Raw genomic sequence first — 17476 nt, forward strand, 5'->3', positions numbered from 1 at the left:
CTGAGGGTCTGTTGCAGCCGTGAAGGCCTGAGGCGGGGAGAGTTCCCTCCTTGTCCCCGAGCGTTAGGGCTTTGCCGGACGATCACGGTCAATGGCACTGCGATAGCTTGGGGAAGAGTGGCCCACTCCAGGGGAAAACTTACCTAAAGGCCAGAGAGGAGTGGTGAGTGTGATGAGCCAGTGCTGGAAAAAGAGGATGAGGGCAAGCTGCTGCTGGTGTCGGGGGGAAGACGGGGCCCAGTTGGGGTGTCCCGTCTCCCGGGTTTCGGCACCAATGAAAGGAAAGGAGTGACACACAGCAACAATTCACCAGAGAATTCCGCTTTATTAGGGAAAGGTGACGGGGCCCAGTTGGGGTGTCCCGTCTCCCGCGTTTCGGCACCAATGAAAGGAAAGGAGCGACACACAGCAGCAATTCACCAGAGAATTCCGCTTTATTAGGGAAAGGTGCTGGGTTATATAGGAAGGGGCATGAGCTCATTGAGGTGTCACTTCTATGGGGCTGGTAGCTATTGGCTAGGTGCTGGGAGTGGGAGGGGGGAGAGAGGTGGTCTTCAGGTGGTGCCGGCGGGAACCGAGAACCTGGAAGAAAAGCCAGAAGTTCACCATCTTACTGGTGGGGGCCCTTCAATTCCATTAAATTCACTCTATTATTTAACAGAAAATACATTATTTGTCCTCCAATGGTTGACTTGCCAGCATCTAAAAGTAATCATCAACAATGTGTAAGCCAGGTGTAAAAGACAAAAACTCCAAATACCAACAATTAAATACACCAACAACTGAAGGCATCATTTAGCTGATATAATTACATCTTGCAACAGCAACTGAAATGATAGGAATTTGGGGCACACGCTCTGGCTCGTTACCTTCTTCTTTGTAAAATGAAGCTGCTAAGATCCCCTGCAGCTCAACAATGACTGAGAACTGCTTTACTGATAAAGAAACGAATTTTTGGACAGATTCCTCCCTGACCGTTAGCTTAGAGCACAGCAACAACAGAATATAAATGACCCCAGCGGAGCCTCAGTGGACAGCAAGAGCAGACCAGGACTGAGAGCTCCATTCAGGTGGTCTAGCCTGTCTTTCACTCTTAGCAGATACAGGAGTGCCTTTACAAATTTCAAAAGGGTTCTCGCTACTGAAAAAGAAGAAGAGAGGAAGCCAGAGACAAAGAGAAGAAAAAAGGACACAAAATCCTGTATTTTCCTTTCACAATTTTGGGAGTAAGTCAGACAGAGAACACCTGAATAAATAAAATAGGGTTTTGTTTTGTGCTAAACCAGCAACCTGACTAGCATCCAGAACTCACTCCAATTAATTTCTTACATTATGCAAAATCAAACTACTTAGTAAAGTCAATCCTATAAAGTTAACAGAATAACTGAAGTTCACACACAAAAAATAGGCACATTTTCTAGAATGTTAATAAATGTCATAATATGCTGAGCCATCATCAGTGGTCTAGAGACCAATTATGCATCATACAAATATACTGTAGCTTATTTTCTTCCAGCCTCTATTCCATTATACAACTGTTAATTGGCCCAACCTTCAAGAATAAAGTGCTGGCAATTTTTTGCCAGCTAAAAAATCAAGTTAAAAGTCAAGACATTTAGATCTTAGATCAATTCCATTCAGTTTCACTAAAGATCTCTAAGTAGCGAAGTAAGATGTTCTGTTTGTTGTACACAGTAACTCTGGTCATTTCTTATTGCTGTGAATGCAACTTACCTACATGACCAATGAATACTACATATACATGTTCCTTCTTAGGAGCACCTGGCGGAGCAACCACAGATTTGGGTTTTGATATCTCCTCTTCCTCCTCCATCATCTCCTGGGCACTTTCCTCTGGGGGCCTTCCACCTCCCAAGGAGCTCCCACTGGCTCTTTTTCCCTGGTTTCTTCTTTGTGCTCCTATGAGTCTTCTGGGGACATTTCTGTCTCCCCATTTTCTACTGAAATAAGGTATTTTAACTCAGTATTCTGGTAAAAAATTTAGAGTCTATACTTTAAAAAACAGATGCTTTCAACAACAAATAGAACTTTGCATATTTAGTTCCATTTTCCAATGTCTAGTGACACATAGGAAAGTATCTTTCACAACAGAAATGGATAGTGGCTTTCAAGCTGGCCTCACTGCTGACTCAGAGACTACAAGAGATTGCTATTTTTTTAAAGCTTCATTTCATAAGGACAAACAAAATGTGAACAGGAGATGTATCATCCGTAACAGCCCAGTAACTCCAGCATCAAAATGCCCTGACAGTGGAAACAAGGGAAAGTTTAAAACCAGAACACAGGATTTAGGGGCTCTTTTCTTTTTCCTCTACAAGTAATATATTTGGCATCAACTTTTTGGAAATATAAAACCCTTAAAAATAAGAAAGTTACAAAAAGGAATTTCTCACAAAGTAAATGGAACAAGTATAACTATTTAAACTGACTTTACCATTCTTCCACCCAATTCTTCTATATTGACAACTACTAAATTTATCATGGCATTGTCAATCCAAACACAAAGATTCAATGTCAGTGTTAAATGTAGACATTACAATAATCATAACACTTACATGTACACCTTAAATCTTGAGTGTGAGTTTCAAAATACTGTATTAACATGGTCAGAAATTTTCTTACCAACAAGTTCTGAAAGTTCCATGCTAACAACTGAATTTGAACCTAGACAAGAAATTGAGATATAATATATATTTACAAAACAATATTTAGCTTTATACACTACAGACAGCTTAAATGTTTTCTCAATTAGATATTCAGTCATATTATAGATGCTTACCTTCACACGACTGTTCCTCTTGAGAAGGTTCCACAGGTGCTATTTAATAGAAATAAGTTCTATTAAAAATTGAAACTATACATCCATTTTATGTTCTAAAATACACTAAAAACACAAATTCAATAACCCAACAAAATCTCAATAATCCAGACCTAACTAATGGCAATTAACTCAGGTTTTCAAACTATAAGTCTGTTTAACCTACTTCTAAAACTCTGCCAATCACAGCCAATTTTGAATCCTTTTAGTAACTGAAATGTACTCATAAAAGTATGCTTATTCTCATATTTTGCTTTAAAAACTTTTCTGTCATATATTTAAAGAGTATTCGGCAGCATACACAGATCAGATTAATGATTTTGCTCAACAAAGACACATTACTTCTCTAGTTTCTCTTGGTAGCTGTAGTCAAAGAAGGCTATGATTAGCCCTTTTAAAATTCTATAATCATACATGTTTTACAATCAAGATCCTTGAATAAATTCTATTTGATACCAATAAAGTAAAAAGGACATTCGTATAAAGTCCCTGAAATGTGTATGGGCCCTTGCAACATCTCAGAAAAGATGATTAAAATGACACTGGCTTTGTCTCTCTACTAGAATTCTAAGATCAAGCAACAATCCAGTTTCCACAATTGTCACACTGAAAATCTACTTATGATATCACTGAAAGATGTATGAGAAATATATACTGATACTTAAATGTTTAAGTTTCTTTTTATATCTGAAAGCCTAATGATACTCTGGTATGAAAGTGCCCTTGCTTTAAAGAATCTCCAAGATGCAAAAAAGACACTGAACAATTTGAAGTCACATAAATCCTGCACACCAATAAACAGTGAATTCATAATCTGCCAAAGTTATATTTAAAATCACTCCCCTGGAGTGTTATGACCTGTAAGTCAAGAAAAGTTTTGGGCCCAATCTTCTATAATATGAAGTAGTGAAGAAAGGAGTTTCTTGCCCCTGAAAGGTAAAGGGCAACCAAGATCTCTTGAGAAGTGACATGCTTAGTGTCACTGCTGCAGATGATCCTACACAGTGGTATTTGGATGATCTTAGAATGGAAAGACACCTCAGCCAGCAACACCAGCATGGCTCCCACCGCGGAGCAGTGCAGCTGAAGAGGAGAGGATAAGCACAGAGGTAACAGGGGCGACACCGGACAGGTGCAGGAAGGTAGAGTGAATGGTCTAAGACACCCCAACCTATGTGATTAGCAGGATGTTAACAGAAATGGGAAAAGCATTTGAACTAGGTTTGGAAGGAACAGGAATTGTACTTCACAAAAGTTTTTTTTTTCACTTCCTATTTCAAAGAAAAGTTCACAGGTATAGTAAGGAAAAATCACTCAACTTCCAGAGAAAGTCAGGCAGTGCTAGGTGATCAGGCTGACGTGCCAACCTCAGGATGGAGGAGGCAGCAGACGCTGGTGCTGACAGGCCAGCACTGGGCTGACTCCTGGCTTTAAAGCCTAGAGTGTCATGTACAAGTTGTGAGAGGCAATTATTTCACTGAATCATGGAAATGACATGCCATCTGCCTGACAGGATTGCTCAGAGCACTGAATGAGAGTACGCATTTGTTTAGTATCAATTAAAGAACTCCTCACACCTAGGAGATATTCAACAAGTGACTTCCCACTCCCTAATATGTAATGAGCCATCAGTTCAATTCTATCAACTAACATATACTGCATATCTATTATGGGCCAGACAGGGATATAAACACTCACAAATCCACACAGTGCTGGAGGCAGGGTTGGAGGTTGTGGCAAGTTACCCTAAATCCATTTAAATTTTTATTGAGCCCTCATGTACTGATTGCTATCTTATTTAAGCTCCCCCCAAACCCTATGAAGTAAGCAGTAACTTACCAAACATTCTGTCATATTAGAATGTGTTTCTCCAAGTTACACAAATGCCACCTTGCCCTTCCTCAGACAGCCCCTGCTGAAAATCCCTCAGTAAAAGTAAACCGAGTAAGTGGTGACACAGTTAGGATGGTCAAGCATTGTAAGGCAAGGAAGACTGAGACAATCAGTATGGGGGGCTCTCTCATCACTTATAAGACATCCCAAACTGCAAATGGGCTTTATAAGACCCAACAGTACACACACCTCAACACCTGGTTCTACAACCAACTCTCAGATTTACAAATACACAATACATGCATAAGGCTGTAAGGCACCTCTCAGGACAGTGACATCAGTCATAAGACTACCTCCATGGCTGCATAACACAGCATAATAAAAATCTGTTCATGGTTTTATTTTTCAAAACACCCTACATTTATAACACATTTGTCTTCAGTTTGTACAGCTTACAGAGGCAGAGACAGGGTCAAGTACAAACAGCAATTAAGTTATTAATATACACGTAATGATGACATTAAAGGGCCTCAAAATAAGAAGCTGAAAATAGTTTCCCCGGGATGGAAGAAAAAAAGCTTATCCTTGCATTCAGACCACAGATCACATTACAATTCAAATGGCAATGGTGGCAACATCTGCGAACTGATGTTTTTGGAACAATGAACCAGAAAAATCAAAGATACAGCAACATATTCTTTACATTTAAACTTGTCAATGTATTTGTACCCAGTCTCTTCTCTCACACACATCTCCAACCCTTTCTCATTCTACTCCTATTATTCATAATATACATCACATCCAGATTTACTGGCTACTAATGAGCATAGGCTTGTAATTCTACCAGCTCCAAAATCACTTGTTCATGGCTGGCAAACATAACCATTGGGGCTTGATTTCCAAGTCCTGCATGCTTCATATCTGCTAGTTGAAGAGAAGTTAGTAAACCTCCCAAGGAATGAAATCAGTTTCATATTTTCTAATGGTATCTCCATGTTCAGAAGATACATCCTCATCAAGAACACACCCTCATCAAGTATTCAAAAAAGAACAATTCTAATTAGGTGGGAAAGTTTATCAGAAGTGTACTAGTTAATAAAACTGCCATACCTCAAATTAAAAGAAACTAATGCTATCGTTTATGATAAAGGGAGATTAATGAACTGGCTATGATACAAGGTACATTACCAAAAATTTTAAAACAAGTGAATGAAAGATTTTACCAGAAGACAGTCAGGCAACAGAACTGCCTATGGTTTAACACAAATGATAATGTGAATCCTAAAACTGTTACTTAAAATTTGATAATGGTGCAATAAGCCAGACACATAAGATCACATGTACAATTCCATTCACATGAAATATTCAGAATAGGTAAATTCTGAATAGAAACACTCGGAAAGTAGATTGGTGGTTGCCAAAAGCTGGGAAAAGGGGAGTGTTAAATGACTGCTTAAAGAGCATGATTTCCTTTGGAGGCGATGAGAATGTTTGGAACCTTGAGGTAGTAAGCTGCACAATGCTGTGAATGTACCAAATGCCACCGAACTGTTCACTTTCAAATGGTTAATTTCATGTCATACGGATTTCACCTCAATTTTTAAAAATACAATTTTTTTAAAAAGATTTGATTATGGATCAAAACGTTTTAACACAGAGACTCTTACTTGGCCAGTTCATGGGTACAGTGAAGGCCACACTCGTGGTGGGCTGTGAAAGGCAGGTTTCAATTCAAGTTATATTTTAAATATAATGTCTGGCCAATTCTTAAGGTGCTTAATCCACAAAGTCCATAAATCAGCAATTTAAGTGTGTACTGCTTTATATATATAAAACTAATCTTTCATCTCTTTACACACGAAACAACAATATGTAAAAGTCATCCTACTTAAATTTCTTAGTCCTGTTAGCTAAATGGTGTTCATTATTAATGAATAAAAACTTCAGTGCTGTCACAGTGTCTTACACTACATTGAAGTGAGAAACTGTGTGACAAAATTCTGTCCAATACAAGCTTCTGCAATCATGGAAATGTTCTGTTTCTGTGCAGTGATATGACCGTCACTTAGCCACATGTGGCTATTAAGCACTTGAAAGGTGGCTGTGACCAAGGAACTGACTTTTAAATTGAAACATTTAGTTTTAATTAAAGAGCCATAAGTGCACAGTTCTAGATCCTCTTAAGGATTCTCCTCAATTTTAGTACAAAACTTTCCACTTTTATCCCACCCCCCACCCACCCCATTACCCAGCTTATGATGGCTCTTCTGAGCTCCTCTAGGGTAGGACCCTTCTTGCAGCTGTAAGCACACCAACACACTGATCTCAGTTTTGGTTCCCTACGACATTAGAAACTTCCAGAATGAGTGTGGTTTTCTGAAATACAGAGCCTTTTCCCACCTCCTGTAAAGTCTCCACAGGCTGAAACGGTATACGTACCGAGTAAGTATGTAATTCATTGCGCCTGGACTGCAGCCGTTTCTTTTGGTTTTCATAGGTCACTAGTTCCTTATAGTCTTATCACTTCAGTTTTCTCACCATCTGTAGCAGTCCACCTATATATTTACTGCATTTCCATCAGGGTTCAATAGACTAAAAACAACTTTGTATGTGTCAGTTTTCCAAGAAGGGGTTAGAGAAATAATACTGAAGAGATGCTGAAGTACAATTTGCATAAGGAACTAAAAATTCTCTAGCACCCAGATGACCATACACTCCCAACCAAATCCGCCTGCCTGAGGTATTTTTCTCCCACAGACAATACTGAAAACCAGTAAAGGCAGACATCACAGCTGAACGCCCACAGAACACATGAAATGTCCATGGTTTTGCCTTAACTACCTATGCTCTCAAAATAAAAAGGTACAATGCTATAGCGGTGAACAGAGCTATTTCAAATTATCTCACATTATTTCCTAAAATGTAGGAAGAAGTAATTTCAAAGTAGAGCATTGCCTACTTATCACAATGTCACCCTGCTACTACTGATACAGAACAGAGAGGCGGTACCATAGGCCACAATCTCATGGACTCAGCTTCTGAAAAAGCGTCTCAGCCAAAAAGACCTTTTAATAGCAAATCACAGGGAAAAGACTAGCTGAGTTATTAATACTAGAATAAGCTTTGAAATCAGACGTAGAGTCTAACCCTGGCTCCTCCACTTCCTAGGAGATGTTACCTCATTTATTTAGCTTTTCTGAGCCTTAATTTTCTTATCTGTAAAAGGACTCAACATAACCTCAAGAGATTGTTGTGAAGATAAAAGCATATGAAGCAAGTAACTGCTCAATAAGTTTATTATTACAAGCTTTTCAAAGCCCCATATTAATAAAACTTTTGAAGAATAAACACAAGAAAGGCAAATTCTAGGGCGTCTCTCAGGAAATTCATGCTGGTGGGTGGTCAAGATGTTAGCCCCAGGGATGGCCTTCTCCCCGGTCAACAGCACGGTGTAATGGAAAGGGCACTAAGCTAGCAGTTGGCAAACACAGATTCCAGACTCCACTGTCACTGAATCGGAGTCACTGAATCGGAGTCTGTAGGCTTCAGTTTCTTTCTCTGACAAGACTGTACTACTGCCAGGGTCACTTCCAGCCCTAACATTCTACGAACTATTCATTCACTAAAAGCAGAGTGGGCTTTCTGTAGAGTAACTAAGACCCACTATGTTTTTCAAACAACCCTAAAACATAGGTTTATTTATAATTTATATCCCATTTACTTCAAAAATACTGTTGGTGAACTTAAAATACTTTGCAGACAACCAACCATCCAAAGGAGCTGGACACACCACTGAGTAGTACAGTGGCCCTCTGTGGTTCTATAGAAACGGTCAACTCAGAAATTGCCCCAACAACATTCTAAGGCACGCACTTTCTGCTTGGTTCAAGGCGAGTGGCTTACAATTACCTGGTTGGAATGTGGTTTGGATTGGGTGTAACCACTCTTAAGTTAGGCTGGTGAAAGATGCTCAAAAAATCCTTACTGTTTCTCTCACCTAGAAAGCAGAATTATGATAGAGAACTGGTTCAGTTTGGAATACTGTAACAACTAGATTTCCTACAACAAAATCACTTAGGAAAAAAATACACCTACAGTGTAGCCTGCTTTATTAAAATCTACTGAAAACAAGGACACCACTTTTAAGAAGCTTTGGTATGAATCAACAAATGACAGCTTAAAAAGAAGCCTAAGGATGTCAGAATAATCAAGAACTTTCACCTAGTGGCCATATTCTTGCTTCCCAATAATTTAAGAACTGTGAATTTAATGATGAAATTCTTAATTAGCATGCCCAATAGACATACCAGTAAATAAAAGCTGCTCCAAAGAGGGTCTATTCTCAATCAAAATTTCATAATGGCAGTAACTCACTGTTGTTGGTATGAGCACTAAGCAGTGTAAAAAGTAACTGATGCTCTACTCTAGCAATTTCCTAGCAAGCTGAAATAAAATACCGAAACACAAGAAACGTGAATTTTATGTGAATTATATCTGAACTTAAAAAACACTTATGGTATTAACAAAGAACAGGTACCAGAAAATGTATCTCTAGGTTTATGATTAGGATAAATTGAAATGAGTTACAAAGGGCACCTATGAATAACTTCTCTGCTCAGCTTTGAAACCTTCTCAACCATGTTATGCCTTCCATTAGAGTAAATTGGGGGTCTGACCTCTTTCTAGACTCCAGGACTATGATTAATTCATCTTGTGGTGTCACTTCAAGTGCCCAGCACAGTATCCTGCATTCTGTAAACACAAAAATATTTGTTCATTAATTGCTATACATCATTCTGAGCAGAAACCAGACTTACATCTCAAAAAATTCCATTCTAATACTGCCAACTCACCACGAAAGACTATCAAATCCTTTTCATTTCTTTCTCTTTGACTAGAAAAACATTAATATTTTAACACTTTAAGACATTTCCTCCCCAGCAAACAAAAACAAAACAAGGCTTAAAATTTGTCATCTACTGTACTTTCCTAACTCGCCCTGAGAAATTTTAATCGCTATCTTTTCTTGCAGTACAATTCCAGAGGTGAAAAACAAGGGACAGAAGAAAGCCATGTACCAAACCTGCAGTAAATAAAAGCTGCTCCAAAGAGGGTCTATTCTCAATCAAAATTTCTTACCAGTTCAAACAGCTGCTCAACAAGGAAAGCACTGGTTCATGTAATGCCTTCACTTACTCCCTAAATCCTCATGCTGGAGCCATTTCAAGCAAGTAATTATGAGATAAGAGCCCAAATCTAATAATTGGTTAAGTCAAAGTAAGAAATAACTAGCTAGAAAATGAGGGAGGAAAAGAAATAACACTACTGGAACAATATTTTCCCCTCACCTTCTCTGCCTACTTTACTTACTGTCCCACTGAAGACTCTGTTACTGCAGGGATTTCAGTCTCACGGGAAAAGGAAAACCAGTCAAGAACCTCATCTATCTTCTATCTAAACTTATCTCTCAGTCAACAGGTATTACTTAACATCATAATAAAGTCTAAGAGCCCTTCTGAACAAAACAATTACGTAAGATTCTGCACTCTACTCTGGTGACCCTATAGAGGTCACTTTTGAGACTACTCAGTGATTAACAAGCATTCTCCACGTACTAGTGACGGTTGCATTAACTTTGTGCATATACTAAAAAACCACTGAACCATACACGTAATGGTGAATTCTGTGATATGTGAATTATATCTCTGTCACTAAAAAAAGAAGAAAATCCCTTCCCCATAAAAAGACATCCATCAAAAACCAAGTACTGTGAAACAGAACATTTCTCTTTAAAATTCAGATTCCATAATACAATGTGCTACGTTTTGGAGATAGTTCCTCCTCTGAGGACTGCTGGTTTTATTCTTTATTCATTTTTTACTGGCAGAGTTCTGAGAGATGTTAAGGGCGGGATGGTGGAAAGGACACCACACCATTACTAGAGAAGCCTGGATGTTCTACAAGTCCAAGTTCTATGCTCTAAAACTTTTGTGTCCCCCTCAAAAATTCGTATGTTGAAATTTTAATGCCCCATGTATTGGACTTAGGTGGGGTTTTTTGGAGGCAGTAAGTCATAATGGCAGAGCCCTCACGAATGCATTTCACAAAACAGCTCTTTTATAAAAGAGGCCCCAGGGAGCTCCCTTGCCCCTTCCACCACGTGAGAGCAAGAAGTCAGCAATCTGGATCTGAGAGAGGGAAGAAGGCCCTCATCTGACCAGGCTGGCACCCTGATTGCAGTCTTCCAGCCTCCTGAACTGTGAGGGATAAATTTTGTTGTTTACAAGCTACCCAGTCTGTGGTATACTGTACTACACAGCAGCCCAAATAGACTAAGACACCAAGTAATCCTGAATTAAATCGCTAAACTTACTTGTCATTCAACAATAAAAAAGAATGAACTGTGTGCAAATTGAAACTCAAAATTTAAGTACATTCTAGCATAGAAAATGTTTGTTCTCTTACACAGAACCCTTGTCTTCCACATTTTCATTCATTTCAGGACCTCTACTTTAAAGAGCATCACGTAGTCAATTTACTTGGATCCGCAGAGAATTGAACTTAAATGAATTACACTTGGTTACATTTAATCTGTATTCTACTTAATCATTCTGTTGGAAACCTATATTACTTTTTCAGAGAGCGAAGATCAACACTGAATCCCAAGTGTTTACTTGGGAGGCTGGAAACAGGCATAACCACCCAGCAGCCTTCTATTTAAGGTGGATGACACTGTGCAAAAACTTTTACGGTGACTGGTTGCTCAAGGAACCACCAGAAAAACCCAACTAGCCTGTTTTCAGGAGAAACGACAGATATTCATCCTGGACAGGAACACTTAAGAAGTCATTCAGTATTCTACATCTAGACTTCCTCCTTCAAGAGCTCTTCCTCCTATCCAGCTTAAAAACAGGGACCCTACTACAAATTTCAACAAGGGCTCAACAACCAAAGAAAACATGCTCCCCTTGTGTTTATTTCCTCACTATAAAAAAACTTGCAACTTTAATGGCTCCCCTTTTGTAAATTTCTAAGGGCTAGTTCCAATTTTTTTCTCTGCTTCTTCCAAGCATAGTTCTCTGCTATGATGGTGGTACTTTATGGACCTGTATGGGCTCAAACATGCAATCCAACAGTCCCACATCTCTCTGGACCCCAATTTAGAAACCATTCTTTTCCAAATAGACAACCCTAAAGAGGACACTTTTTAAAATATGAACTGACATTTTGTAGAAGCAGCTGACAAAGTCAGTAACACCAAAACAGTTCGATAAAACTGAAAAAAACTGACCACCAAGTAACAAGGAATGAACTTTTCTTATAACTGCTTCCTTACATATTTTTACATCTCCACTTCTAACAGTGTCACAGAGAAAAGGATTAAGAATAAACCAGCAAGTTGGCACATGCCAGTAAGAGGAAAGACAGATCTCCTACCTAACAGGTAAAGCCTAGTCACCCAGCAATGTCTACTCCAGATCACTGCTCTGAGGATGACTGTCCCTTCCTGACTCACTGGCTGATGGGTGGACAAGCTGGAAATGGAGTTCCAAGTCTAGTGAGAGTGGTGCTGGTGGCTCCAGAGTGAGGAGAGACGGCCAAAATAGAAAAAAGAAAATGGCTGGATAAAAGGAATCTGCATGATAAGGTATGGGGAAAAGGGCACTTTTAGGGGCTGGTAAGTGAACTTTATTTAAGTAGGCCAAATGGCTTGATCTAAGCAAAGAAATAAAAGCTAAGCTTTCTTCTTCAAAGGCAAAACATCAAGTAAAATCAAACAACCAAATTAAAACTGTGCTCACATATGTACTTACTTCACAGAAGTACTTCTCCAAATTCTTTGCCTCTATACAGAAAACTGTAGCAAGTTTCTGAAGAAGCTAAACTCCCAGAGCACTTTCATGATGTCCATTTATCTAGGAAATACAATGTGGAACTTCAAAGAGAAATCAACAATCTATTCTCACAAATTGCTAAAACATCTGTGATCCGGTTCACCAATACCCTGGCTCACCAAGGTACATTCCTTTTTCTCTTTCAGCCAATATTGACAGTTCCTAAAATAAGCACTTTTTTTTTTTTGAGAGGGCATCTCTCATGTTTATTGATCAAATGGTTGTTAACAACAATAGAATTCAGTATAAGGGGGTCAATGCTCAATGTACAATCATTAATCCATCTCAAGACTAACTCTCGTCAGTCTCCAATCTTCTGAAGCATAACGAACAAGTTCTTACATGGTGAACGAATTCTTACATAGTGAATAAATTCTTACATGGTGAACAGTACAAGGGCATTCATCACAGAAACTTTCGGTTTTGATCACGCATTATGAACTATAAACAATCAGGTCAAATATGAATATTCATTTGATTTTTATACTTGATTTATATGTTGATCCCACATTTCTCCCTTTATTATTATTATTATTTTTATTTTTAATAAAATGCTGAAGTGGTAGGTAGATGCAAGATAAAGGTAGAAAACATAGTTTACTGTTGTAGGACAGCAATTGTAGATGATCAGGTGTGTGCTTGTAGACTATGTGTTAATCCAAGCTAGACAAGGGCAATAAACCATCCAAGGATGCAGAAGATTTCTCTCAAAGCAGGGGGGATGAGGTTCTGAGCCTCACCTCTGTTGATCCCCAATTTCTCACCTGATGGCCCCCCTGCTACTGTGCCTCTCTTAGGTTGTTCCTCCCTTGAGGAATCTTACCTGTCTCTGGCTAACCAGTCATCTTCCGGGGCCATACAGGGAAATGTAAAGTTGGTAAGTGAGAGAGAAGCCATATTGTTTGCAAAGGTTAGCTTTTTACTTCTTTGCAGATTTATGCCCTGTGGCTTCTATGCCCAGCACTTGTCTCAAGGTATCTTTACCACCTGCAGGAATTATGATACTCGGTAACTTCGATATGAGGCACGAATTCTATTTAAGGGTTGTAATTAGGAAGGAAGAAGAAAAGCTATAGAGGTAGCATATGGAAGAAAACATGGGAGGATTGATTATTTCTTTGTCATATCTTCTTGTAGAGTACCTTAAGCATGTATAGGTTTTAAACTACTAACTAACTTGCACACACATATTAACATAATAGGAATATGGTGACATAAACAAAGCAAATTTATAATTACCATCCATCCCCAGTGAAGCCAAGAAAACCAGTTAGGCACCCTAGGCATTTGTGAAAATTTGTCTATGATATGATGGATATTGTCCTACTGTACTTGAACAGTCTGAGAAAAATCAGACAAATTAAAGCAGCCCATTTCTGGGATCTGTTCACGTCCCATATGTTCTTTTAACCGTAGATAGTCTATAGTCATAAGATTTTGGAGTGCTACACCTTGCACCCCTCCCAACTCCTGGTTGAGTTCCAACAGTACAGATCCGGTCAAATTCGTTGTCTCACTGTATGCACATGCCAGCCTAGACATCTCCCTCCTCATTCCTATGGCAAGTCCAGGAGATGGTGGGCTGGATGCAGCCACAACCGCAGCATCGTCCGGATCCCTGTGGAGGCTTTTTGATGATCATCCCCCGGCACAAGTTCTCCAGAGAGTGCTGATGCCGGAAGGTATTTCTCATATCGTATCTTAGTTCATTTTCTGGGTATCCAAGCTAGGCCTTGATCTTCTGCATAGAAACAAACATACCCTTTGCCCACACTTTGACATGCCCTCTATACCACTGTGCAGAACTCACTGGAGGTCAGCACACAGGGACTGTTTTTTTTTTTAATTTTTTTTATTAAGAGAAGGAATATTGTCATAAAAGAGTACCTCCATAGCTGATCATCTGACACCCTTTAAGTGATCAACATTAAGGATATTTAAAGCATGCATTGATCTTTGATTTACCAATAGTTTTATCCTATCAAGGAGTAATCCCCCTTTTCTTTCCTTCTTTCTTTTTTCTTTTTTTTTTAATCTTTAATCTACACTTACATGAAGAGTACTATGTTTACTATGCTCGCCCCTATATCAGGACCCCCTAACAACCACATTATGTTTACTGTCCATCAGCCTAGCAATATGTTGTAGAATCCCTACTTGTCCTCTCTGTGTTGTGCAGCCCACCCTCCCCTTTCTCCCTCCCCCCGCATGCATGCTAATCTTAATACCCTCCTTCTTCTTCCCCCCCCTTATCCCTCCCTGCCCACCCATCCTCCCCAGTTCCTTTCCCTTTGGTACCTATTAGTCCATTTTTGGGTTCTGTAATTCCACTGCTGTTTTGTTCCTTCAGTTTGTCCTTTGTTCTTATAGTCCTCAGATGAGTGAAATCATTTGGTATTTCTCTTTCTCCGCTTGGCTTATTTCACTGAGCATAATACTCTCCAGCTCCATCCATGTTGCTGCAAATGGTTGGATTTTTCCACTTCTTATGGCTGAGTAGTATTCCATTGTGTATATGTACCACATCTTCTTTATCCATTCATCTACCGATGGACATTTAGGTTGCTTCCAATTCTTGGCTATTGTAAATAGTGCTGCGATAAACATAGGGGTGCATCTGTCTTTCTCAAACTTGATTGCTGCATTCTTAGGGTAAATTCCTAGGAGTGGACTTCCTGGGTCAAATGGTAGGTCTGTTTTGAGCATTTTGATGAACCTCCAAACTGCTTTCCACAATGGTTGAACTAATTTACATTCCCACCAGCAGTGTAGGAGGGTTCCCCTTTCTCCACAGCCTCGCGAACATTTGTTGTTGTTTGTCTTTTGGATGGCAGCTATCCTTACTGGTGTGAGGTGATACCTCATTGTAGTTTTAATTTGCATTTCTCTGATAATTAGCAATGTGGAGCATCTTTTCATGTGTCTCTTGGCCATCTGTATTTCTTTTTTACAGAACTGTCTGTTCCGTTCCTCTGCCCATTTTTTAATTGGGTTATTTGTTTTTTGTTTGTTGAGGCGTGTGAGCTCTTTATATATTCTGGACGTCAAGCCTTTATCGGATCTGTCATTTTCAAATATATTCTCCCATACTGTAGGGTTCCTTTTTGTTCTATTGATGGTGTCTTTCGCTGTACAGAAGCTTTTCAGCTTAAAGTAGTCCCACTTGCTCATTTTTGCTGTTGTTTTCCTTGCCCGGGGAGATATGTTCAAGAAGAGGTCACTCATGTTTATGTCTAAGAGGTTTTTGCCTGTTTTTTTCCAAGAGTTTAATGGTTTCATGACTTACATTCAGGTCTTTGATCCATTTTGAGTTTACCTTTGTATATGGGGTTAGACAATGGTCCAGTTTCATTCTCCTACATGTAGCTGTCCAGTTTTGCCAACACCATCTGTTGAAGAGACTGTCATTTTGCCATTGTATGTCCATGGCTCCTTTATCAAATATTAATTGACCATATATGTTTGGGTTAATGTCTGGAGTCTCTAATCTGTTCCACTGGTCTGTGGCTCTGTTCTTGTGCCAGTACCAAATTGTCTTGATTACTATGGCTTTGTAGTAGAGCTTGAAGTTGGGGAGTGAGATCCCCCCTACTTTATTCTTCTTTCTCAGGATTGCTTTGGCTATTCGGGGTCTTTGGTGTTTCCATATGAATTTTTGAATTATTTGTTCCAATTCATTGAAGAATGTTGCTGGTAATTTGAGAGGGATTGCATCAAATCTGTATATTGCTTTGGGCAGGATGGCCATTTTGACGATATTAATTCTTCCTAGCCATGAGCATGGGATGAGTTTCCATTTATTAGTGTCCCCTTTAATTTCTCTTAAGAGTGACTTGTAGTTTTCAGGGTATAAGTCTTTCACTTCTTTGGTTAGGTTTATTCCTAGGTATTTTATTCTTTTTGATGCAATGGTGAATGGAATTGTTTTCCTGATTTCTCTTTCTATTGATTCATTGTTAGTGTATAGGAAAGCTACAGATTTCTGTGTGTTAATTTTGTATCCTGCAACTTTGCTGTATTCCGATATCAGTTCTAGTAGTTTTGGAGTGGAGTCTTTAGGGATTTTTATGTACAGTATCATATCATCTGCAAATAGTGACAGTTTAACTTCTTCTTTACCAATCTGGATTCCTTGTATTTCTTTGTTTTGTCTGATTGCCGTGGCTAGGACCTCCAGTACTATGTTAAATAACAGTGGGGACAGTGGGCATCCCTGTCTGGTTCCCAATCTCAGAGGAAATGCTTTCAGCTTCTCACTGTTCAGTATAATGCTGGCTGTGGGTTTATCATATATGGCCTTTATTATGTTGAGGTACTTGCCCTCTATTCCCATTGTGCTGAGAGTTTTTATCATGAATGGATGTTGAATTTTGTCAAATGCTTTTTCAGCATCTATGGAGATGATCATGTGGTTTTTGTCTTTCTTTTTGTTGATGTGTTGGATGATGTTGATGGATTTTCGAATGTTGTACCATCCTTGCATCCCTGGGATGAACTCCACTTGGTCATGGTGTATGATCCTTTTGATATACTGTAGAATTCTGTTTGCTAATATTTTATTGAGTATTTTTGCATCTACATTCATCAGGGATATTGGTCTGTAATTTTCTTTTTTGGTGGGGTCTTTGCCTGGTTTTGGTATTAGGGTGATGTTGGCTTCATAGAATGAGTTTGGGAGTATTCCCTCTTCTTCTATTTTTTGGAACACTTTAAGGAGAATGGGTATTATGTCTTCTCTGTGTGTCTGATAAAATTCCGAGGTAAATCCGTCCGGCCCCGGCATTTTGTTCTTGGGTAGTTTTTTGATTACCATTTCAATTTCTTTGCTCGTAATTGGTTTGTTTAACTTTTGTGTTTCTCCCTTGGTCAGTCTTGGGAGGTTGTATTTTTCTAGGAAGTTGTCCATTTC

General features: G+C 39.1%; 1 protein-coding gene across 21 annotated transcripts in view; it reads right to left on the bottom strand.

Moving 5' to 3' along the window:
- Nucleotides 1-415: 415 nt before the first annotated feature.
- Nucleotides 416-17476, bottom strand: part of LOC108388231 (uncharacterized) — a 139531-nt gene continuing 122470 nt past the window's right edge. For 9 of the 21 annotated variants that reach the window (XR_012122275.1, XR_012122272.1, XR_012122274.1 and 6 more), the window contains 7 exons: nt 12487-12588; nt 9349-9424; nt 8582-8669; nt 2801-2839; nt 2644-2685; nt 1735-1961; nt 416-582 (listed from right to left, as the gene is read on the bottom strand). Coding sequence is in view for 10 of the 21 variants with exons in the window: in XM_073215445.1 (XP_073071546.1) it covers nt 12572-12588 (17 nt within the window). In the remaining 11 variants the exon portion in view is untranslated. Of the gene's footprint in view, nt 583-1734; nt 1962-2576; nt 2686-2800; nt 2840-7111; nt 7265-8581; nt 8670-9348; nt 9425-12486; nt 12589-17476 lie in introns of all 21 variants that reach the window. The other 12 variants (XR_012122273.1, XM_073215440.1, XM_073215438.1 and 9 more) reach the window with 8 other exon arrangements.

The sequence above is a fragment of the Manis javanica genome, chromosome 10 (genome assembly GCF_040802235.1).
Source record: "Manis javanica isolate MJ-LG chromosome 10, MJ_LKY, whole genome shotgun sequence".
Taxonomy (NCBI): domain Eukaryota; kingdom Metazoa; phylum Chordata; class Mammalia; order Pholidota; family Manidae; genus Manis; species Manis javanica.